At 27.8% G+C, this 26,470-nt stretch overlaps 2 protein-coding genes across 6 annotated transcripts in view; both read right to left on the bottom strand.

The window, feature by feature from the left end:
* The window catches only part of LOC107447528 (tight junction protein 1), a 137,204-nt gene that overhangs the window by 64,982 nt on the left and 45,752 nt on the right, over positions 1-26,470 (bottom strand). For 3 of the 5 annotated variants that reach the window (XM_087166515.1, XM_087166517.1, XM_087166519.1), the window contains 5 exons: positions 13,550-13,600; positions 10,569-10,693; positions 7,869-7,971; positions 3,178-3,268; positions 2,544-2,647 (listed from right to left, as the gene is read on the bottom strand). In XM_087166515.1, coding sequence (XP_087022641.1) covers positions 2,544-2,647; positions 3,178-3,268; positions 7,869-7,971; positions 10,569-10,693; positions 13,550-13,600 — 474 coding nt within the window. The remainder of the gene's footprint in view (positions 1-2,543; positions 2,648-3,177; positions 3,269-7,868; positions 7,972-10,568; positions 10,694-13,549; positions 13,601-26,470) is intronic. The other 2 variants (XM_087166516.1, XM_087166518.1) reach the window with 1 other exon arrangement.
* On the bottom strand, positions 18,398-22,198 carry LOC147808319 (uncharacterized). Its single transcript, XM_087166520.1, has 2 exons — positions 20,231-22,198; positions 18,398-19,743 (listed from the first exon to the last, which is right to left on the bottom strand). Exon 1 carries the CDS (start codon positions 21,214-21,216, stop codon positions 20,563-20,565), a length of 654 nt encoding a protein of 217 aa, XP_087022646.1. The 5' UTR covers positions 21,217-22,198; the 3' UTR covers positions 18,398-19,743; positions 20,231-20,562.

Below are 26,470 nucleotides of genomic sequence, written 5' to 3' on the forward strand. Positions count from 1 at the left end.
CCAGTTGCAGTATTCTGCAATGGAATTGAATTTGTCGAAAAATCTGGAAAAACTCGAATTCCCATCAAAATTAGGGATAACGGGTAAAAATTCTGAGATCGTGTGGCTTTTGACCACAGGAATAATATCAATTCTGTTTGCTGTAGCAGGATCCGAAGACGAAGTGTCTGACCGAGGTTCTGCCATTTTCGATAAAAGGCTTAACTAATAAAATTTATAAGAAATTTCCTACACCTGAAACGCGCCAAAAATTTACATAAACTTAAAATAAAATCAAAGGCTTTAATATTTGTGACTATATAAAACATAAAATAAAATCCTGATTGATATTACAGATGACGTTTATCTATTACATTCAATAATTAACCCTATCAATTTATAACACGTGCAATCCATGTTTTCTTGTAAAAATTCAAATATCTCATGAAAATCTAAAAACATTCCTACTACACAAAATATATAAAACAAGTTGGGATATAGTTTTTAACCCTAAACCTAAAAGTACACGTGATTGACTAAGATTATGAGGAGTTAAGATTCTATTCAATTCTTATAAAATGAACACAATTATACAATTAAATACAATAATCCTTAACAATAACAAGAGAGTAAAAATGAAGCATACGCAGATGTAGTGCTTCGACAATAATAACGCGATCATGTAGCAGTAATAAAAATTAATTTAATCAAGATTTAAGCAATCATTCATATATATACTATATATATTATTAAAAATTATTTTTGGTAATCACAATTAAATTTAGCATTATTAGTTTCATATTACTTAAAGTTAACGACCAGCAAGTTAATTTTTTAATCTTGAGCATTAACACGTGGCATCCTGGTCACGGCACCAATTTGTTATATCTTATTTTTGAATAGAGAAAAAAAAAGTAGATTTAAGGAATCAAGAATGATTTTTAAAAAAAATAATTGCGTTGTGAGAACATTTAACTTTAACTAACAAAATTTATCAGATATAACAAGTAGAAGTAATTTAAGTTAATTTAAAACTATTAGCACATTTAAATTTACAGCAATAATAATCTTGGTGATCTGGAAGATAAAAGCAAATTAAATTTTAAGGATTCACATCCAACAGCATAATTAATCCAGACTAAATATTTTTATTCAAAGAACTTAATCATAATTCAAATAAGTTTACAATTTAAAAATGAGTTGCTTCACTGCTACATAACTTACATTTTAGTTCGACAGGTTATTTAAAAATAATCATTTCTCTTTAGTTACGTCATACCAAAATTATACAACAATAAAAAAAAATTACGGGCACATAAAAATATATAAAAAAAAAAAGGTAAAGGACTTATCCTAGAAGCGCGCGTGGCCGGCCACCCCGCATCCTTCCACAGATCACGTTTTGATCTCAGTCGTCAGCAGCAGGGAATACCTAAAATCGAACTGCCGCTCTTTCCTCCCGCTCATGTATTCCTCCGCACCGAAGGGTGGCGCTACTCTCGCTTTGACTATTCACACCTGTGAACGAATCCACTCTCAAGCAGGGGTGAAGGAAGGAATATTGGAAGGTGTTGAATGATAGGGGTGTAAGTGAAAATCAGATGTGGTTGTTGATTAAGGTAAAAAAATATAGATTAAAAAAAAATGAGATTATTTAAATTAAAACGCGGTGCCCAAAAAGAATTAAATAAAATTGTGCCCATAAATAACTAACAAAAATAACTTAAACATACCATCATAACACATTTTCTGCTGAACTCCGCAATCCCTGTTATTTTAGTGAATCAAGTGATTACTCATGCTCTAAACGCTGGCCATAGTAATGCCACTGATTGAAACACTGATCTTTTATAAGGTTTGTAAATAATTGAATTGCATAAGGAAAAAAAAGAATATATAGAATTGGATGACACAAGAATAATAAATGGCTTTATGGTGCTAAACTTAAACAGCACTAATATTCAGGGTTATATACCAAGCCTGACACTGCTGACACTCAAATCTGGAAAAGAAATTCCCTGTGTTTTCCCTGTACATATTATAATCAATATATTAAGAGGAAACAACAATTACTGTGCTCTTGTGTAAGCTATAGTGGGTTAACTATATTTATTAGTTTTAATAGTCGGAAAAACAGCTGAACATACTTTAGTGCTATAGTAAATGAAATAGTTTAGTATAGCTGAAATATCATCCTTAAATATCCCATAGATTACGATTTGAGTGGTCACCATTTTTCAAAAGGCAAAAATAAGAAACGAAATTCACTGTATTTTGCCTGTTATTTTAGGTGATTTTTAAATTCCCTGTATTTTTCAGGTTTTCTCTTTTGAGTGGCAACCCTGAATATTGAACTATGAAAAAATATTAAGTTTGTTAGGAATAAAATTGATGATTTTTTTTAAACATTTCAATATAATATACTAAATGAAGATTTTCAAAATATTGCAATATCAGAAATGGTTGAGTACAATCAGAATCCCATTGACATTCAGTAGAAAAGTTTAATCAACTTTTTAAAGATATTTTAAAAAAAACTGTTTAAGAGTGAGAAAAGTGTTTACCTTCAATATAATATCTCCTTCACGGATACAGCCATCTTTCTCTATACTAGAATGATTAGTGATTTCTTTAACATAAATACGGCAACCGAGAACTATACCAAAATCTGAAATGAGAGTCCATTCATTAGAAAATCCTTAACACTAAAAGTTGATCACAAAATGATGACTTCTTTTATATACTAAGTTAAAGATTTCAATTCTGAAATATATATGTATAGTAAAATTACTAGAGCGGAGCTTTTCACTATCATCTGGGAGCGGAGTTGGAGGATCAAAATTTTTTTGACTTTCGGTCACACATATTTGAACTCATTTGACCCAGAAACAGTCCAAGGAGAAACCCCCAGTGTTTAAAACTACTTCTTGCAAAACTGCATCTGCTACAGTATATAAAAAAAATATTGGAGATAGATAAACTGGCCATCTAATCTAGACTTACCCTATATAAATATATAGACATATGTGTGTAGGACACCTATAAGACTGTTTATTTCTTAAAACATTTCCTCATTTTTATAATTACAAGAAAGACAAAGAAAATCTACTATTTTTGCTGACATTTCAAACAATGATAAAACAGTTATGTTTTAAACATGAAATTTAAAAATAAAAAAAAATTTTAATTAATACTTACCATCTTTTTTTTTACTTTTGGTAAGAGTGACTTTAACAGACCTAGAATTGTTTAAATTTAAAGTTGAGGCAGTTATTTTACGTTTAATGACCTGAAATTTAAAAAAAAAAAATTATTGCTAAATATCCTGTGAGTTAGTTCCAATATCAAAACAAAGATTTGAAAGTTTGAATATATGAGTAACAATCTATTTACTACCCAAGAAAATTAATTTCACAGAAAGAAACAAAATTTCTTTCAATGAAAACTTAATTTGGAGAGAATTGATGTACTTAAAGGAATATAAGTAGGTATTCTTTTGTTTTCCCTACTTTTTAAAACTCATCTTCACTATTTAAAGAATCTACTATGTATATGAAATAATATAAATTACATCGTAAGAAATATTTTTCATAAAAATTATCATAGATTTACTTGGTAGTTTAATTAAATAATTAAAGTTTTATAAGCATAATAAATAGTTATTACTATTTTTTGATAAAAAAAAAATTTGTTTGCTTGCTAAGAAGTTATTTTTACAAACATAAAAAAAAATTTCAAATGATATAAAAATATAAAATGAAATAAAAGTACATGCATTTATATTTAAAGAGTATAGTATGTATAAGAGTTGTATGTATTTATCAGCAGGTCAACAATATATCTTAGTGATGTGGGTCTCTTGATTATTTAAAAATAAATAAAATAAAATCTTGCTCAAAAACAAGTCTAGATAGAAATCTCTTCAATTATTGCACTCTATTTGTTAAATTTTTAATCCTCATTAATTTCCCACATGTCTCATTGCCTAATACAAAAAAAAAAAAAAAAAAAAAAAAAACAGAGCACAAATGAAAGAACATAAATTGATATATCATAACTTTAGTTCTATAGATAAGAATCTTCCTGGGTGTCTAAACATCAAATGAGAGTCGAGAAATTAAGAGACAAACACATGTAAAATGGTTTAACCAATAAGGACAATGTTTGAACAAGGAAATACAATGGAGAGATAGGAAACAGGTGTGAGGGGATTTGGTGGGAACCCCAGAGTACAACATATTAAATTAAAATGGACTCCCAAATTTTTGGAAACAGTGGGATCATTAACCAAATGATTAGAATATATAATGACTCCCAAAAATTGAGTTTGGAAGGTAAAGAACAGTGTTGAAAAATTTTGGACAGTTAAATCAAATCTGTGATTTTAAATCCAACTGTGTGGAGTGATAGAAGATTGGTTAATTTTGGACGTATGTTTCTTCAGGGTTCATTTAGTTTGTTCAATATACAAAAGACCACACTGACACGAAATTTGATAAACACCCTAGCTATTAATATCTGCAAAAGGATCTCTAAGATTGGAGAAGTTTAGTTTATTTACAGAAGAGAAAACAATTTTAAATTAAAATTTATTCGATTCGACACCTGATTTTAGGATAATAAGATCAAACAATCAAATTGTTTACCTCCCTTTTGTTATTTCCAAGTTCAAACTTGTTCATCTGTCCCTATTGGTTAAAACACTTTATACCTGTTTGTCTCTCTACCTTCATTAAACGTTTCGAAGCTGAGGAAGGTTCTTGTTTATAGACTGAAACAATAGTATGTCCATCTATGTACTTTCATTTGTGCTTTATTCACGTTTTTTTTTTCTTTAGTCTCTACAAAGTATTACCTCTGTTAAATAGCTCACTGTTTTCATTTATATTTATGGTTTGAGTTCATTTAGTTTAGGGGTTCACAACCTATGGCCTGCGATCAGAATTCGTGATTTTTTTTACTTTTGTAAAAAATAAAAAAAAAATCAAATTAATCAGATTTTTTTTAATTTAAATCAGATTTTCTTGATTTTTATTCAAATACACTATAAGAATTTTAGTTTATGATTAAAAAAACTTTATAAATGTTTAATCAAAATTTAATTAATATTAAAACTATATCATAACAATATTTTAGTAGCTCTAACTAACTAAAATAATTTTTCATTATAATACATAGCTTTGAAAGCATAGCAACCATTTCGAAAAGAAAGTGCATGATTGAAATTTAAAGACTAGATGAAATAGAGAATTTAAAGAATACTTAAAACAAGGTTTCAATTGGCAAACCAAAATTTTAATTTAAAATTGTGATTTCTTTTTTTTTCCTCTTGATTTTTAAAATGAGAAAATCAATGTATCAGATTGTGTTTATAAATGCAGTCATTCATCAAAAAATAAATAAATATTTAATATTTTCATATTAAAATATTCATTTTTAATCCTAATTCAAAATAGATAAGTTAAGCTAAAAAAAAATTCAAAAAGATCTATGTAGGTACTCATTGGAATTTCTTTCAAAAAATTTCTTTATAGAAAATCTAATGATGTAAAAGATACTATAAACATATTATGAGAAGAAAAAAATACCAGTTGATAACCCTACTGCTTCAAATAGACTTTGAAAGGGAAGGAAGACGCTATATCAGGAAAAAAATATCTGAATTCATCAGCCTTTTTTTTTCTATTTTTGGCATATTTGGGTAATTTTTTTTAATATAACCTCAAGCTTAAGAAATATACATTTTCCACCAAGAAAATATAATGTAGATTTTAATTCCATGTTTTTTCAATCAAAAGGTAGAATTTTAATTAACATTATTGGAATTTTTTTTTTTTTTTTTGAAAAAATTGACAAAATTACTTTCTACAGCTATGCAAGTTTATATTAAGACAGTATTAAATGTTTACTTTAATCTGTACTTTCAATCTCTAGAATCAAAAGATTTTTAAAAATGTAATTTCTAATGTGTTGGAATTTAACACACACCAAGAAAGAAAGTAATTTCGTTAATTAAAATTAATTAACGCAGGAATTTATTTAAAATAAATTTTAAAACTAAGAAAAGAAAATAATAAAAGTATCAATTACTTAAAACACTGTTTTTTAACTTTTAAAATCAATATATATATAAAAAAATCAGTTGATTTAAATCAATGATATTTTTAAAAAATTCATTTGATTTAAATCATGATTTAAATCGTGATTTAAATCAAGCAGATTTAAATCAACAAATCCTGCCTGCAATCCACATGCGGTTCGCCATCTGTTGATGTGCAGCCCGCGGGAACTTCTGAACGCAATAGAAAATTTCTTTCTAATTGGTTTTTGCTTAAATACTATAAATTTCCTTTTATTAAAATATTTAATTCAAATTTATATTACTCAATAAAATGTGTTATTTTTTTCTTTTCACTTTTATTCTGTACTCTTTTTCCTTTTTTAGAATTTATGTCTCCCTCTCCAATATTTATGCATATATGTACATATTTATGTAAATATTTGATAATTTAATTATTGCAAAAAATAAAAAAAGATTTTTAAAAATATTTATCAGTTTTTTTAGTTTTAAATAAATTTAAATAACAAAAAGTATTTAATTTTCCCCAAATATATGTTACTAAGTTTACTGATAAAAATATTTAATGCTTAAAATACTAATATTATTATAAAAATTATCATATTTGCGACTAACATGAACAGATATGTATGCGGCCCATCACTCAAAAAAAGTTGTGCACCCCTAATTCAGTTTTCTTTCTAGTGTTATATGGTTTTTGATTTATATGCTTTGTTCAGCCTCCATCTATTTGTGTTAATCATTGTAATAAAAACTAATAAACGTAATTTCATATAAATGCTTCTCTATTTCAGTTTTATTAGCAGGGTGGTGATAAAGCATTTTTGCATATTTGGTAAGATAATATAGGAACAAAAAATCCTATAAAAGGAAAATATTCAGATTTTAATAATTCTTCATTTTAAGTGCAGTTTTTTGACAAATTATAATTTTTTCTTTATAAATTTGTATAACTTTTGTATATTTAAACTGTTTTAAATATCCTTCAAAAACAAAAGTTGATGTTGAACAGTTTAAGATATAAAAAATTACCAATTTTTTTTTTTTTTTTAAAATCTTTATCAGATATTTATTTAAATTTTTTTTTATTTATGAATTACATTTATTTTATTGTGTTTTTTTTTACTGAATTTATAAATACAAGAAGTAATATTTCTTTATGAAAAAAAATTCATATGAAATTATATATTATGGTTTGAAAATTTTTTAAGAACATTTACCTTTTTAAGGTCATTTTTGGAGATTTTTAGAGATTTTTTTTCTTTTTTTTTTTTTGCATTTTATTTTTTTTGCAATTTTTAATCCCAATTTAAAAGAATGTTTAGGTTATTAGCATCCTAGCTATGATTGTTAACCGCTTCCCTGATTATCCGGAGTTAACTCAGCAATGTATATTGCAAATATATTGCAAATATTGATGTATATTGCAAATATTGATTATCTCAAGTAAACTTGGGCATAGCAGAATTTGTCAATTTGTTTTGTTTTATAAGGTTCTAATAGGTCGGAAGCAAAACAAAAAATAATGATAACCTGCTGTGCCCGAGATAGTTTGGGATAGTAAACTGATGGTATATTAAGTATTTTTTACACATAGAAAAATTAACATTTCAACTTAGAGCTTGTGTATTATGTTTTGTTTTAGTTCCTTGCAATTATTACTGAAATTTTAAAAAAAATTAGAATTTTTTTTTTCAAAAAAAATGGTAAAGGAAGCTGTTAATAATTTTTTATTTTTAAAAAATTGCAAGATACAGAAGACCGTATAACTTTGAGCCTTTTATAGAAGAAATAAATGTCAGTATCTTACCAGATTGACAGAATTACCACAATCTCTCAACACCTGTACAGCTCTGGTATAGTCAACATTTTCTAATGAGATTCCATTGGCACTGACTAGAATGTCATTGATTCTATACAAAGAACACAAAAGCAATTAAAACTTCATATATTTGTGGCATTTCATTACTTTATATGCATTATAATTTCATTCAATTTCCATAACGGGAGTTGAAATTTCTAAATTTGAATCTAATAAATCATTTTCTTTTCTTTTTTTTCATTTTTTTTTTTAGGGTGCTTGTCTTGAAAAGATCTTCCTAACAATATAGCAGAGATGATTGTGAGCCGAACTCAAAAATCCTGAAAATTTCTCAAGTAAAATCAAAGATGACACATATAAAAAAAATTATGTCTTTATTAATTTAAATCATTGATATTCTCAAAACATAAAATTCTAAATAAATATATGCAGAAAAATGTAAATGAATAATTATGTATAAGTTTACTTGCATCTCTAATCACATTTATTATTCTACCAGAAAAATATATTTACAAAGAAGAGAGATGCCAAGTCTAGTTCTAATATTTTTAAATAAAATATACAAGAATTTTTATACAAAAATGTGATCGATGATTTCTTGAAACTTCAAATCTTGGATTTCCGGAAACTTCCGGATCGCAGTTAGCGAAAAATCCTTAGCAAAATCATATCTGGATATAGTAACCGGATTACAGAGGTTTTATAAAATTGGTATTTTATGATTAGCATTATATTTAGGGGGAAAGGGAGGCTACTGTGGGACATGAAGCAAGAGTGGACAACATAAATAGTTTTTTTTGCGTGTGTTTTTTTTTAGTCAAATTTCCTCTGTGAGAGATTTGTAACATTGATATAGAATACGCCAAAACACGATACATAAATAACTAAATAAGACGGTTAGAGATGAAGTACAGAATATAGTTTTAAATAGGGTCCCAGCCAAAAATTTGTGCCCCAGAGTCCCGAGGGGCAAGAAATTATGGCACTGTTCTTTGAAAAACTTTTTTTAATCATATTATAATTTGGTTCAGTTTTTGTATTGCATTTACCTTTTTAACTTTGATAATGGCAAATTACAAATTTTTTTGTGTGAAAGAAAAAAATTATAATTTTTTTAGTTAGTTGCCTGTAAAAAATAGTTTTATTATAATATTTAGTATTAGATTGATAACCTTGTTATAAAATATTTTCACTGAAAAAAGAACATTTTATACACTTTTTTTCTTACAGAAGTTTTCAGAATTTTTAGCTTATATGATAGTAACAGTAGTTTCAAAACATTAAAGCAACCCTCTTAACAAAAACTTAAGTTTTGCTGATTAGATAACTTAAAAAAATTTCTAGTTAGTATATCAACAATGTAAGATTTTTTTAGCTCTCAATCAGGGTTGGCAAGATTTTGCCACAGGTGGAAAAAACCATGGTAAATACCGGTAAAAACCGTCCTGGCAAAAACAGGTTTTTGCCAAGCAAATTGGCAAAAAGTGGCAAAAACCTATATTTTCCAAGATGAGAGGACAAAAACACATTTTTGATACAAAATTATTCCTAAAATTGAAATATATACTATAAATATAAATAATTACAAAAAAATTAACAAAATTATTATTCCATAATTAAATGATAATGTAATAATATATCATTTTGGTAGTTTAAAACATTATTGATTGGAAAATTTGTGATTATTCTTTTTTTTCCAGTGAAATGAACTTATTTTAAATTAATATAACTATAATTTAAAACATAAAATATCTATCAATATGTGTAGTTAATTATTGTACAAATAATAATTTTTTATAATAAATAATAATATATTATGCAAATAATAATATTATGCAAATAATAATATTTATTTATTTGTAAAAAAACATTTATTTTAGGATTCCAAAATTAAAAGAGATCACAAACTTTCTATCTTTTAAAAATTATTACCATTATATTAATTATTAATACGTTAAAAATAATTTTTTCATGTAATGTATCAAAATTATTATTCCTTATGATTGATTTAAATTTGTTTCAAGTATTTTGTAATAATATTTAATCAGCAATTTAGATAATTTGGTTTTTGCCGGTTTTTACCAGTTTTTGCCAGTTTTTACCAGGTTTTTGCCACTGTCCTGGCAAAAACCCCTTTTTGCCGGCAAAAACTCCAACCCTGCTCTCAATTATTTTGACAAGAATAAAAACAAGTAATATTTTTAAATCAATTCCTACTTAGGTCAATAAAGAAAAATTTTATTTTAGTTTAAATAATTACAATTTTTTCTCCCATATAAAACTAAAATTAAATTTAATGAATGGACAAAAACTGTATTACCATCAAGAGTCATCCACTACAAGTTCAAAAGTATTGCAACTTGAGTAGATGAAGTACATATTTTATGAACGATTGATTGAACAAGATATGAAGGAAGAGTGTGAACTAATAGTAGGAATTGAGAAAAAAATAGTCTCATAACTACAAAAAAAAATCTTTTATGTAAGATTATCAGAATTTTATTCGTACTAAAATATAAAATTCAAAAAAAGTTATTTAAAAAACTTTTTGTTTTACTCAGATTCAAAACTTTATCAATTACTTTGTTCTTGTATATTTAAAAAAAATTCAGTGATGAGTTTCTCTTAAATCTAAATAACTGCTAATAGTAAGAATTGAACAACAACAAAAAAAGTGTGTATACTTACAGCAGTTTTCCTTCAGCAGGACCTGCTTTGAGCACATCAGATATAGTGATTGCTGGATCTCCAGAAGAAAAATTAGGGTTATCTTTCCCACCACTCACAGCTACACCAAAACCGTAACCGGGTACCTAGGATTAATTAAACACTTATTTTAGTACACAACTCAGACAGGATGAACTCCATGAAAAAGACAAAAAACTTTATAGTTACAAATAAATATTTTAAATACAAATTTGGGATGCAGGTTGATCTATCCTGGGATGATTGTGGCTCAAAAATCCTGAATATTTCTTGAGCAAAATCAATCAAAAAATTAATATCTTTATAAATTTAAATCATTGAAATTTTCAAAACATGATATTCTAAATGAATTATATGCAGCATAATTAAAATAAATAATTATGTGTAAGTTTATTTTTATCTCTTCTAATCGCATTACCAAAAAAAATTTTTTACAAATGAAAGAGATGCCAAGCATAAATTCTTGTTCTAATATTTTTAAATAAAATATACAAGACATTTTATAGATAAAAGTGATTGATGATTTCTTGAAACTTCTGGACTTTGGATTTCCGGAAGCTTTCGGATCGCGGTTAGCGAAAAATTCGAAAATCCGGATTTTTCCAGAGCTCAATCACCCCTGTATATCTGTGGGGTTAGCTAAAATCAAACTAGGGACTTTTGTGTCCATAGTTTACCCACCACAGAGAGAGAAAAAATTTCAGCTAATCTTTCACAGCACCCCCCAAAAAGATGGATAAACCTACTATTTGGAAAGTTTCAACTCAATAAAAGAATATTTGAACCCTGACTCTAATTGTGAAAATTTGAAAAAAAAATCACGGTTTTTTACAACAGCAAAAATCTTGCATTTTTTGCAATAAAATTTGAATTTCAGAAACAAAAACATTTTACAGATTCATCTTTTATTAAAACCTGTTTAAAAAAAGACTGAAAGATTAAAGTATTTTTTTGATAATCCTCCCAGCAATCTGTTTAAAGACTGTAAAATTAATTATTTTGTTATCAGTAAATATTATCAGAATTTGACCAAAAGAAGCGAATGAAATCAGATTCAAATGAATTATCTGTTTCATAAATGAACACATGAATTTAGTAATATGAAGAATGATGTAAATTCCCATTTTTATTGCAAAAAATAATTGTTGACCCCTAAAAAAAATAAACATAAATTCCAAATGAGAGTCTAGTAATTTCCATAGATAAAACTTTTAAGAATAGTTTAAATAATGTTAGTTCTCATTTTGCCAAATATCTTCTTTTTGTGTAATATCTTAAAGAATAATGTCAATAAAAAAAGTAAAATTTTAAAGAAAGGATTAAAATGGAATTAAAAAGTTTTATCTTGATTGTTTTAAGATATTCGCATCTGAATATTTCTTTTTAAAAAAAAACGAAAATTGAAAAGAATAAAATGATATTACACCACTTTTATTCATCATTTTACATTACATTCATCTAATTTCAAGCCATTGAAGAATTTTAAATGTCTGTGGGCAAATATTGCAGAATAAACTGAAATAATATAATGCTATAAAATCTCTAAATTCAGTTATTTTATAATTTAATTTTTCTAAATTAAACACAATGATAACAATGCTGATATGATACAGACTTTGTGGGAAAAAAAACCTTCTAGCTTTTCCTAAGATTGATAAATTCTTTGCTTTGTACAAAAGATATCTCTTTTTAAATCAAACTTCAAACATAATTTAAAGACAGACTTTGGTGCTTGGCGACAGGGTCTAAACATTATTTTTTTTTTAGCTCTCGGAATAATAGTTTAGACAGAATAATAGTATATACTAAGAATAAAAATATAGATCACACCTTTTTAAAGGGTTCTATTAAAGAAACTCCTTTTTCTTACAACCACCCTAGTCATATACTCCCTCTAGACCAAGGTGATGTTAGCAGCAACATAGTCGCAGAACGTTACACAGTTCTTGCAGAAAGATTTTTCTTTGGGAAGTAAAAAATTTTGCTTTTCTTTCCTGCAGAAATTTTTGAAAGATTTTTTCTTTTCTTAGGAATTATATCGGAATAAAAGGTATCCAAGAGATACCTCTCAGGTGCATCGGACTGGAAAATTATTTTTCTTCTTTTCTCATTTGAAAATAAGAAAAAATGAAGTAAAAAATTTGGTTTTCTTTTCTGTAGAATTTTTTGTATGCAGTTATTACCATTAATTTCCACATAACTTTTAAAATTCAATATTTTTAATACGATATGAATTATTACAACTGAATCTTGAAGGAAAACAAGCATTTAGTAACTAATTTTTTAAGAGTCCGATTCCCGTGACTTTGTCGTCTATTTTTTTTTTCAGCAGTCACTGCTATGGATTTCACTATTTCTTATTATGTGATGATGATTTACAAAATGCAAAAAGAAAATAATTAGTGTGTTACCCCCGACAAAATACGAGAATATCGTCGATAATATTAGAATTTTTAAAAAATTTCATATTCAATTAAAAAATTATTTAACTTAATCCAAATTTTTTTTATTTGTTTATTTTATTTATTTATTTTTTTTTATTTATTTATTTTTTTATTTTTATTTTTTTTGAAGTTGATGATTCTGTTACTTAAAAATTAGTAACATGTATATTTGTTATTTTTAAAATTATCTTGCAGAAAGATATTAGTATTCGAGAGGTATGTCGCAGAAAGCCTGAAAGAAATTCTGCCAAGGGGGCAAACGCAGCACAAGAACTGATCTGAAATCAGACACTGATTACACATGAATTATACTCTGCACAGAAAAGTTGTACCTCCGTATTTTAGTTAATATGAAATTTCTAATAATTAAAGGTACAACTAATAAAGCGAAAAACATAAACATTTTAAGTTTCACTATGTCCATAAGTTGGACTCATTTAAAAAATTTATAATTTCAACATTTGATTGTAGTACAAACAATCAGGATTCAAATAAACGTTATAAAAAAAAGTCACTTACCCTTGCTAAAATGATTGTATGATATTCCCATATACCACGTTCTCTCCACTGCTATAAAAAATGAAAAACTTTTTAAATAAAAATTTTATAATCCAGCTACTGAGTTTTGATCACATTATTATAACTTATTTTCACATTTTCATAGGACATCACACATGATTATTAATAAACAAAAAGGCAGATATCTGGGAGGGTCATCAATGTAAAATTAAAAGAGTTATAACAGTATTAAACTATAAATCATTTTCTTTTTTTAAAACAGTATTTAACAATAATGTGTTTATCATGCTTTCTAAACATTACTCCTGGTTACTATTACAAATAAATAAATTAGATTTACTTTTTAATAAGTTTCAATTTACTTTTACCACATATTTTATGTAAAACTGTATAAGCCACCATATGCAATAATGTTAATAAATGCAAATTAACTATTTCAAATTGAAAGGCAATGCTAAGAATTAACTTTTGGCATAACAGCTATAATCTTTTTTAAAAAAATTTAATGCTTCTTCTTTTCTTTAGTAACAGAAAATCTAAAAGGTAAGCCTAAAAGGCAAATTAGTTTTCAAAAAAAAAAAAAAAAATAGATGATTGTGTTATACAGGGGACATAATACTTCATCTGCTATAATTTATGAGGTTTCTATTATTTTTTTTTTTTTTTTTTTTTTGAAAGTATTTAAAATTTTAATTCTGTAGAAATTATAAATCGTTTCTAAAGTCTATAAAAATTTTAAATTTTCATAAAAAATATTTTTAGAATTGCTTCACTACTGGAAGTAATCTGATTTTTTTTTTAAAAAAAACTAGAAATGTTTCATCTTTATGAATAAAAATGATGGACATTTTCTTATAACTATCTTAAGATATCACTTTCATTTTCGTTAGTAACCAAACTATTAATTTGTCTTGCAAATGAATACTTTGAACTTAAATACTTGAGCCTTGAATACTTTTAATGAACTTAAATACTTGAACTTTGAATACTTTTAATGAATACTTGACATAAAAACTACATTCATAAAAGATTAACCATAAATTTGATTTGTTTGTCTTGAATTTTCTCACACTCAGACATTGAAATTTACACTATAAAACAGTGTATTCTACACAGATTGAACAAATTTATTTTAACAACTTTTTGTTATTTAATACTTTAATGTTTTTGTATGGCATTAATTTTTAGTAAAATTAAGATAGATTTGGAGAAAATATGTTTAAATGTGATATTTTAAGTAGTGTTTGCACAGAATGTTGCAAAAAGCAAATACAGAATGATCTGAAAAACCAAGGACATGCAATGTTTATATTTTTATTAAGCAAAATAAAATAATTCCAGATGCCGAAACATCAATATTAAAAGTTAATTATGCTTTGAAATTAAACAATTTATTTACATTTATATATAGAGAAATTTCTTAAATACTTGTCCAAACAGTGCCCATTACAAAAAAAATTTATCATATTTTTTAAACCAATATCTGAAGTCAGATGTTTAAGTTATATTGTTTCGAATTTGCACTATAATTAACAGAAACATTCTTTAAATGCGAACTCATCGAATGTTGTAGTCTTTACAGAGCAAAACTATGTAAAATGCTATAAATTCAATGGTTTATTTTTGGTTTAGATTATTTAATCATCCTTTTCTTTATATATATAACTAAAAATACTATGCAAAAATACTAAACATACAAAAAAAAAATTTATTTTCTCTACATAAGCAATTTTTCTTATTTTTTATTTAAACACCATTTAATAGGTCAAAGAAAAGGTAATAATTAATTAAACTTAAAATGTTGATACAAAACAATGACTTGTATCTCAATACAAAACAATCAATCTCAGCAAAAATATTCTTAACTCAACACTTTTTTTTTTTCGACTCAACACTTTATTAGTAGTAAATATTCTTATATGACTTTTCTTTCTGTCAGGAAGAAAGAATTGAAAAATTTTTGAATCATTAGGCCTATTTTAAATACAAAAGATAAAATGTATTGAATATTTCTTTAATAATTATTTATTTTAACTCAATTTAAGCTAACATTGATACTTTTCCATCTCTTCACCTCCGTTAGTGAAACAAAAATATTTACTAAACAAAAAGGAATCATTATCAATACTTAATTTTTTAATCGTAAAAGAAAATATTTACATTTTCTCAACATAACCAGAATAGTTTCATTTTATTTTGGGTGAATACTCCTGTAAGATAGTGCTTATGCGCATCGTATTTTTTGTAAAATAATTTATTAGTTATATGTCAGTTAGTAGATGACAAGGAATAGAGTTTTGTGGTTGCCATGGTGATAGTTTTGGAATGTAAATAGTTTTTGTTTTTTGAGTGAGTGTAAGACATTTACTGTGATTTTGTTGTGAGTAAATAAATCTTAGATAAATAAATAGTAGAGTTTTCTTAATTATTTGATTCGAAGGCCTTTGCCTTTTAATTGAGGTCATTTTTAATTTTGTACTTTTTGACAACTCTCTTAAAATAAAATAAAAATACACATAAAAAAATTTTTGAAACATTCTCTTCAAAGTTATCTCTCAGCTAATATTATAAAATAGGACTAACTTATTTTCAGCCTGAAAAAACAAAAAATTTCAATATGTAGCATTCTTGTATTCCATAATTCTTAATTAAATTCTGAATGCTTGCACAATTCGAAACGAAAATCAAATATATACCAACAAAGCGGTAAAATTAAAGAGTTATCAATATATAGACAGCTCTTAAAAGAACCTTTTTCTAATTAAATCAAAATATCTTAGGATTAAAATGATGCAGAGAAAATTAGCTTCAATGCAACAATTGAAACGATTTGTTTACATATATTTAACTAGTGATTATGAAAAGACGATCGGTTAGCTCAGCACAATTCCACGATTTCATTGGATGAGAGTAGGAAAGCATGGAGGAAAAAAAAGAGTGCGAAATGAAATCTATTGTTATTAAATTATGACAGTATAATTTTTGGATAACTTTTTAAAATTAAAAAGAGTAAAATATCATTTTGTCAAATGTAAAAAAAAAATGACAACGCATGCTTTTACTACTAGAGTGTGGATAGTCATAAGAAGATGGGAAAAACATTAGTTTCTGTCTTAAAATATTTCAAGCTGGGAGGCTCTGCGCCACCTGTAGCACATTTCGATCGCCAATTATAACATAAAATTAAACTAAAAAAATGTAACAAAAATCCGAATCTTCCGATTTTTTTTTTAATCAATTATTTTAAAACCCAAATTTTTATTCATAAAAAATGAGTTGCGACACAAAAATCAGGGTTGCCAGAAGAAAAAGTTAGACAAATATCTTTCATCAGGAGAAGTGCTGCGTGTGTAAAGAAAGGGAAATTCATCAGGCACTGGCGTGACTAATCGATGTGTGTGCCACCAATAAGACAAGCTTATTAAAATAATGAAAGGGGTTCATATACCCAATCAAGGACAAACCGCAGACAATCCAAATTAAAGAGGCATAGAGCTATGTTCTACCAAGCAGAACGGGGTCAAACTTTCTCATTCTTCAGACAAAAAACGTATAATAGTTGCACTTTACATTAGTACTTGATACTTTTTTTATTTCGGCAGATCGACGCCAAATTATTAGACGCACTATAAGATTATTCTATGTAAAATCTTAATTACCAGATGATACAGAAGAGGTTCCCAAATCGGGTTCCGATAGAGTTTTTTTTAATCAGTGATGATTTTCAAAACTTGTGATTAAATTTATATTCGATTAATAGCCGATTATTTATTTAATATTTCCGTTATTTTTATGAAATTATTTAATCGTAATGCTTGTAAAGTAAGAAATTTCAAAGCAATTTTTTATTAATAACAAATACATTTATGAAAAATTCCTTTAGTATTTCGAGTCGAATAAAAATAACCAAATACAACAGTTTGTTTCTCTAACAAACGTTTTCTTTCTTTTTCGTTTTTATTTTAATATATAAACCATATTTCATCGAATGCATTTTCTGTTAATTCATAGATTTGAAATCTAAATAAAAACTCGATTAAATTCTGCTTCAAACCTGAGAATTCAACTGTCTGACATAAAAACCAATTTTAAGACTCATGTTGATAAAGGATAAAAAAAAAATTTATTCATTCATCAAATATATTCAAAACAATTAGTAAATATAAGATCATTACGCATTTTCTAAATAATAAATAGTATTTGGTTAATTGTTGATGAAGTCTCGGGGTTCCACGATCATTTAGGGTTCTGCAACCAAAAAAAACAAGTGGGAACTGTTATTGTTTTTACGAAACATTGTTCGAGTATCAATTGGTTAAATTAGATGATGTGTAATATAAATTCCCGGCTTGCACCGACCACAGTGCTAAATATCAATATCCTCAGTGGTAGAAGGGGTTAGTTGCCATCAAGTTAGCCGTGGGAGGTTCTCGTGGACTTCCTCTCCATGTAACGTTCCATCAAAAAGTCCTCCACGAAGGCAAATTTCCCGTAATAATTGATCCATTTGTCTTCTGGATTGAGTTCAAAATGACAAGGCTACGGAGTTGAACAGAAAATTGGGTCAGCTGTTCAACGACGGTTATAAAATAAAACACTGTGTAGAGACGGAAATTTTTAATTATTCATTTTATTTTAATTTACACAGATTAATTTACATATTTTAATATTAATTATATATTTTAACATTAATTAATACTTGCAATGGAAAGACGGAATTTAGAAAAAGTATTAAATTAAAACATTGTATACACTTACTGTTTAACAACATGAGATTCATCGTAATAAACAATACGAGGAAATAACTCACTATCTTACAATTTAATTACATTCAAAGTTTAGTAAATGTTTTTTTTTTTTTTTTTTTTTTTTTGTAAAGTGATTAAAAAAATATCTTATAGAAGAAAATCTTTATAGAAATTCATATGACCTTTTTGAAGAACCAAAAATTTCGATATGTTATCTGCAATGATGAAAAGGTAAACATCAAAGTTTTAGACTTTTTATCAATCAACTTAGTTATATAGTTGCATGAAATAAAATTATTTCAATTAATTATAATTCTTTCAAAACTGAAGAAAACCAAGTGGCTTTTTAAAATAAAAATATTTGTTTTTAATCAAAAATAAAAAATTAGGATGGGGGGGGGGGAATATGGCTTTTAATCACATCACGTAACACAAAAGTGTAATTTAAAATAAATTACCCGTAATGTTCTTGAATGAAAGTAAAAAATAGATAACTGTTTTATGGAGTAACATAAATGCAAATTAAATATTTTAATTAAAGAAATCGTATGGATCTAAAATAATTTAAAATAAAACAAATTGCATTATAGCTCAAAATAAAATATGGCATTCAGTTCAGTGTATTTTCAACCATAAGACATATATATTTAGTGAATTATAAGAGACTTGACGAATGTTAAATCCTAAAGCCACAAAAAATTCGAAACAACAATTAACAGTTTAAAAACCCACATTCGAATTTCGTGTTTGTGATAATATCGTATTAAAAACAAATCATAAATTGAAGTCGGCCCCAAAAAAAGCATGTCATAAGTAACAATGAAAATGACTCATTCGGAAATCGTAATAAAAACCGAATAAAAAATATCAGAATTTTGGTAAAGCCTAGCAATAATTGTTTTTGTCTTGTTTTTTAGTGGCGCCATCTATGGCCAAGAATTCTACTTCTGCCACACCTGTTTCTAGGGTGAACCCATCATTCCTTCACAGATCGTAATTTTCACCTGAACCGATCCATCTCCAATCCAATACCACCATAGCTTTAATTTGTTATGGGAACATGAAGGACTTTGTGATCCGAAAGATTTAACGACAACCAGTCCACATTTACTAAATCTATTTTTATTTATATTATTAAAAAATCAATATGATACATGTTGTTGATGCGGGGTAACAAAAGGGGGATAATTTATCCATGAATCTTCCCTTCTAATTAGTGTGATTCTTACAGTTGTAAATAAACCTGTATACACAAGACATTACATTAATCAATTTTGAATAAGAATTTGTTATAGAAAATATTTGGTTTGAAAAACTGAAATGAGAAATTAATAGATTAATGTCTTGCGATTGCTTGAGTTCAGATTGATACATCTTTGAGTCCCTTTCGGAAAATAGTTCACTTTCAGACTATGAGTTCTTCCTTTGATTTATGGTGTTGGAACCCTGCCAGGGCCTGATTACCGAAAAGGCACAGGAAGCAAGTGCTTCCCCTGTAAAATTCTAGGGGGGCCCCTAAATGACTGAAATTAAGGGCCAAATTTCTTATTTTTTGCAAAAGCAAAAAATAATAATAAAAGAAGTAAGAAAAAAATTGGCGTAAAAAAAGAGACTAATCTTGCAAAGAACCTTTCGTATAACAACAAGAAATTTTATAATTTAATTTAGTGAAATATTTAAATTTTGTTAACTGATGTGCTAGCTACTCCCTCATGTTTTTGTTACTATAAACCACGTAAAGAAGGGTCCAACATGATTGCATAAGATCTCCGTATTCCTTTCTACGGTTCTTATAGTTTTCACATGGTTCTTTTCTCTTTAAAATGTACTGTTTTTGGGCGAAAAATATCAAAAGTTTCTTTTGCTCAAATTAGGGGGACTCCAAAATCCAATTATGCTTCCCCTATTTTCAGATGTTAATCGGGCCCTGAACCCTGCCACCATAATGAGTGATGTAAAAGTTCCTTGGCTTCACAACCACGTGACAATATATCTGCTGGATTGGATATAGACGGAACATAGTTCCAAACACAATTCTGTGATAATTGTTGGATTTCTTTTACTCGATTGGCGACATATTGTTTTAACTTTAGACAGTCATTTTTTATCCATGCGAGAACTATTTTTGAGTCTGAATATATATAGCACTGTTCGTTGGGGACATTCAGAGAGTTCCGTACTTTGTCCAGTAGCCTGCATGCTTATAGAGAAGATAACAGTTCAAGACGTGGAATAGTGAGTTGTTTTATAGGAGCAACTCTTGACTTAGAACACAATAGTTCTGATGTAAGATGGCCGTCTACATTTCGAGTTTGTACGTAAATTGCTGCTCCGTAAGCAAGGACACTGGCGTCGGCAAACATGTAGTTCCATTCCTGATGCATTGTCTGTCACTTTGCGTTTCACATGTAACTCGTGTATGGCTGGAAGATTGTGGACGAACAATTCCCATTCTTTGGCTAAATCTGGAGGAAGCACATCGTCCCAAGTTAACTTGATTGTCCAGAGTTTCTGAAGGAAGATTTTTGCTTTTGTGATAATTGGGCCCAAAAGTCCAAGCGGATCAGAGATACGTGCTATGATGCCAAGCACATCTCTCATTGTATAGGTTTCTTGCCTTTTTAACGAAGTGAGTTGAAACCGGAATTCATCTGTTCTGGCATTCCAGATGACACCCAACGTTTTTGTAGTCTCGTCAGTGTTGGTAAATCTGTGCTCTACGACATCAGTTGACTCGTCTAATTCAACTGCATTGGATCTCCACTTATGTAACTTCATGCCACAAGATCTTAGAAGACCAGACAATTCAGATTTAAGACGCACAGCTGTTAAGTACGTTTTCCACTCCACTGACCACATCATCCATGCAACTATCCTTCTCGAGAACCTCGGCAGCAAGAGCAAATCTTTCAGACTCATCTTTGGCTGCCTGGAGGATTGTTCGAGTGGCCAAAAACGGAGCTGAAGTTGTGCCGTATGTTACGGTTTTCAATCGGTACGTTTTGCACGGTTGATACTCGCTTGTTTTCCAAAGGATGCGAAGGTTTCTTTGGGAAGGCTCAACTTATATTTGACGGAACATTTTTTGAATATCTGTCGTAAATGCAATGTGATGTTTACGGAAACGCACCGAAATGTCGAAAATGTCCTCTTTTACCTGTCCTTTCATTTGTAGATCATTTAAGCTTACATCAGTTGAAGTAGGTGCTGAGGCGTTGAAGACTACTCTGAGAGGAGTTGTAGTCTTTTCAGGGCGGTAGACTCCATGATGCTGCAGATAGCAGTGAGGATAATTGCTTTTATCAACTGGATCTTGATCATCCTCTTTTTCTACGGGCTCCATGTGACCCATATCTAGGTATTCTTGCGTGAATTTAATATAATGACTCCTCATAGTGTCATTTTTAGAAAGCCGTCTCCAAAGCTGATTAAGTTTCTGCTCTGCTAAATGTTTGGATTCTCCCAACTTATGGAGATCTTTGATTGGCATTTGAACTATGTATCTACCAGTGTCGTCTCTCTTGTGCGTATTTTGATAATGTTGCTCGCATAAAATATCTTCAAGGCTCATGTAATGCTCCTTTGAGCTTAAGCACTCCTCAACTTCCCAAAACTTTCTCAGGGTTTGCTCTAAACTTTAGAGAATATTTTACTACAATCTACTAACACTTTAGAGTCTAAAGTGTTAGTAGATTGGCTGATTAACTCACAGAAGTCTTTAGCTTTAACCATTATGTTGTTGATGCGGGGTAAAAAAAGAAGGGTAATTTATCCATGAATCTTCCCTTCTAATTAGTGTGGACTGTAATATCGCTGGTAAGACATAAAATTAGTTATTTTTCTAAATCTGGTAAATGCTAGTAGTGGAATACGACAAGAGAGAGAGAGCACCACTACAACCTTATGACAGCTTGTTTATTGCTACTCTGAGTGTTACAAAAACGTTACGGAAGATGGCGCTGGAGTAAAGATGCAACAATACATTTATTTTAAAATGATAGTGTCAATCACCCCTCTGAATAAACACAAAGCAATTTCTAAAACTTTTAAAATTATTTCCAGCTTTCCTCTCGTTATAGCGGTTATATTCCCTTTTTAAGTGGCCTGTTTAGGTTCTACAATTTTTTTTTTATTCCTAATAGTTATTTTATTTATTAGAGTATCAGTAAAGTTTATTGTAAGAGTATCAGTAAAACTAAGATTGCAACCTATGTAACATTACATATGGTTGTCTGTAAATTTCCTTTACACATGTGTATACCCTTTTTTTCACAAAGCAAATTAAATCATTAATTTTTTCATCCATTATTTTTTTATTCACTTTGATTTTATTATATTTCTTCAAATGGTAGTTTAGAAGTCAAAGATTTTGTTATGCATGCCATCGTTCGTTTATTATAGGGCATTACGCAACAATCACCATTAATAGATTTATGTATAGTTTGTCTAAGCTAAGAACTCCTCCCGACACTCCTCTGAGGCCGTCTGGTGCTATGGTAACAAGAGTGGTGCATTTTAGGGAGGGTAGCTTCACTCAAAGACTAACACAATAGACCGAAGGATTCCCTTTCTCTCGTCGACCCGATCCACTCCAAACAGTGACCCCACACCCCTACTTCAAATAGTCATACTTCGTTACCATAGTCACCGTCACAAGCCCAGAAGAATGTCTAGGAGAGTTCTTATTTTAGACAAACTATACTACTTCTCGAAAATGAAGAAAAAAATAATTAATGGGTTGCCAAATCATATTTAACAAGGGGGAAAAAAACGTTATCAAAATTGTCGAATTGTTAATAAGAAAGATGGATTGAAAAATATCAGTATTAGTTGAAAACCATTGTGTAATGAAACTTGGAAGTGTATATAATAATAATCGCCTTTTAAATGTTTTCTGTTTTCTTCGGTAATCAAAATAAGTTTTGATGCTTTGAGTACTGCGTTTCCCAATAGTGATTCACATGATGTCGATAGCTCTTTTTAGTACAAAAATTTAATTTGAAACTCTTATAGTATGTGCATTATTTTTAATCCATTTTTATCGAGATTTCTGTTTTATATATATATATATACAAAAATTCAAAATGTAAAGAAAACATGGGAAAAATTACAGAATAATTAAAAAAGAAAAGAAAAATTTTTATACAATATACATATATATAATATATATATGCAACAATAAAAATATGATAGAAAAACTTTTTAGAAACACAAACGAAGAAAAAAATTTCGAAACACTAACATAAATTCATGTAATCCAGTGTTTCCCAAAGTGTGGTACGCGTACCCACAGGGGTACGGGAACAGTTTAACGGGGGTACGCGTTTTTATGCAAAATATTTTGCAACCTATTTAAAAACAAAGAAAGCAATGAAAATTTACGATTACGTATTTTTCTATTGGCTGTTTTTTAAAGAGTTAACAGTTAATAATTAGTGGTCTGTCAGTTGTGATTTGTAACTTTCGCGCAATTTTTTTTTTATCGCAGCAGCTCTGTTATCACAGCAAAAACAATATCATTCTTCTCACTGATGCAAATAAACTTATTAACAAAACTTAGTACCAAAAAAGAAAAATAAACATATTATTTAAAAAAATGCATTCATTTTTTTATTAGTGGTACACAGCGATACGAAAAATTTAGAAAGGGTACACAAAAGTCATAAGTTTGGGAAACATTGATGTAATCCACTCTTAATTCAATAATTTTGTGAAGCATAAAAACTGAATTTTAAAACAATAAATCTTAAATAATTATCATTCATTCATTCGTGCTACAAATATAACTAACTGTACAGATCAGAATATGAATGAGACACACTACATATGAGAATCGACTATCACATCCACTGAATAAACAACCTGTTTCTATTAAGTGCTGTTGCAAGAAAGAAAGCGCTCTTGGGCATTTGGGTCACGTTGTAATGAAGTTAGAATGAATCGTCTTAAGTGTAATGTTAAAGTTAGTTCATGGTTTTAGTTGAAACTTTAAAGAAAACTGTTTTCATTATAATTTTTTTTAAATATTTTAGATCATCCAGCAAACATCAGTGACGTTTGCTTGCTTATAGCTCTAATTGATCATAAAAAGTGTTTATTGCTCGTACTATGCCACATACATTCAATGATCAATAATAGTGTGGAAGTATGGGCGTATTACATCACCAAATTAGTATTCCCAAAGTGATCTGAAACAGCTTTTTTTTAAAAAAAATCTTTTGATCGTTATTCTTTTAAAACATCTTTCCATAAAACTAAATAATTTAAAATACAACGGTGAATGAGAAAAAAAAATTTGTTTTGTAAAATGGAAAAGTGGTACTAATTCGTTAATGAGAAACGTGAAAAAAACGTAAATGAGGCACTTATTCGTTTAGAGCATTTATCGTAGTAAAGATAGTGAATTAATACTTGGAGAATGAAAAGAACTTTTCTTTCCTGTAACTGCTCATAAAGGAGTCAAACAGAAATGCTCAAAACAATGTTTCCAAAATAAGGTTCCGTTAAAAGCAGGGTTTGAAAATACCCGGGTATTTTAGAAAAAAGCCAACCCGCCTGGGTTTTATTAAAAAAAACGGGGAAAATTGTGTTTTTTCATTTAGTGCTCATAAACTTTAAGTTTTAAAATATTTGTATTTATTAAAAAGTGTTGTATAAGCTAAAAACCGAAATAAGTCCAAAAGTTATTTTAATTTTGTTACATGTATTTTATATTAAGTTTAAATAACGCATTATCACTACTGCATTACATTTCACAATTTTTAACTCAAGAATCATAAAATATAAATGCAGTAACATAAAAGGAACAAGTTTATTAATCTTTTTGTTTTTACACACATTTATTTACTATATTTATTAAACATATGTATATATATTACCTATTATAAAATTATAATCTGTAAATATTTATAATCAGTAAAAACTAAAATTTCATCTGACTTTTGACTTAAATTAAAAACTGAAATAAATATTTAATGGTCTTCCATATTTTTATAATAAGATTAATAGAAAGTGAAATTAAAACTACGTACAATTATAAAGAGTATAAGTTACTTGCCGCATTTGTTTCCAAATAATTAACCCTAGGAAAATGATTTCATTTTTAGATAAATAATTTTAAAATGTTCTCTTATAAAAAGTTTTAGTTTTTTTTTTTTAAAGCCAGAAAATAAAACTGTTTAAATTTGTTAATGTATCACTTGGTAAAAAGAAAACATTTGTGTCTTTTCAATTTTTTTAAACATATGAATTAATAATAATATAAATCATGCAACTATATTCGAAACATTGATCTTTTCAGACTATATTACTTAAATTTTTATTTGATTTAATATCATTAAAATATTACTTTTTGAAAAAACCCACTTGAAGTTTTCAATAGTACTATAAAATTATAGATTCGAGTTTCGTTTACTTTACTAATATTAAAAACTTAATCGTATCAATCATGCAACTCTATTTGACAAATTTATGCTGCACAATAAATTTATATAAAAGTAAATGTGAAACAATAAGTTTTAATAAAAAAATATTTTCTTTTTTTTTGTTGAAAAAACCCACTTATCGTTCTAAGTGGGTTTGGCATGGTGGGCCCACCCAATAAAACCCGGGCGGGTTTTTTTAAAGTAGGCCCACTTGGCGAACCCTGGTTAAAAGGGCACTTTTTATTGAACCTCCGATCCAACCTATAATTCATTTAACCTTTTGGTTGCCCTTACGGAAATATTTCAAGTGAAATGGCATTTTTCAAAAGAAAATATAATATATTTCTTATATTAAATAAATTATAAGAAGAACAAGCAGTTATAAAATACTGATCAAAATAAAATAAGTAAATTCTTTAATAGAGAAAATATGTTTCAATGTTTATGGAGCAGTTCTTTTTCTAAGTCGAAGTAAACCACAATTGAGCTTGATTTATTCAATTCCAACTGTATTCGTTCACACTGTTCAAACTTTCAATAGTTAAAACATTTTTGTTAAAACTTGATGTTAATACAGTTTGTTTCATTCATTCATTAGAGCGAAAAAAGTTCTGATGGGTTAGTCATTGTTTTAAATTTTACTTAAAACGATTAAGTTTTTCACACATTTTAAAGATAACGTCAGTGGATAACTTACACCCTTGTGCAAATTAATTGAAACAAACTTAATAAATTCAGAAAACTAAGAG

Source organism: Parasteatoda tepidariorum, chromosome 6, assembly GCF_982258835.1.
Source record: "Parasteatoda tepidariorum strain Cologne lab strain chromosome 6, Ptep-v5.0, whole genome shotgun sequence".
Taxonomy (NCBI): Eukaryota; Metazoa; Arthropoda; class Arachnida; order Araneae; family Theridiidae; genus Parasteatoda; species Parasteatoda tepidariorum.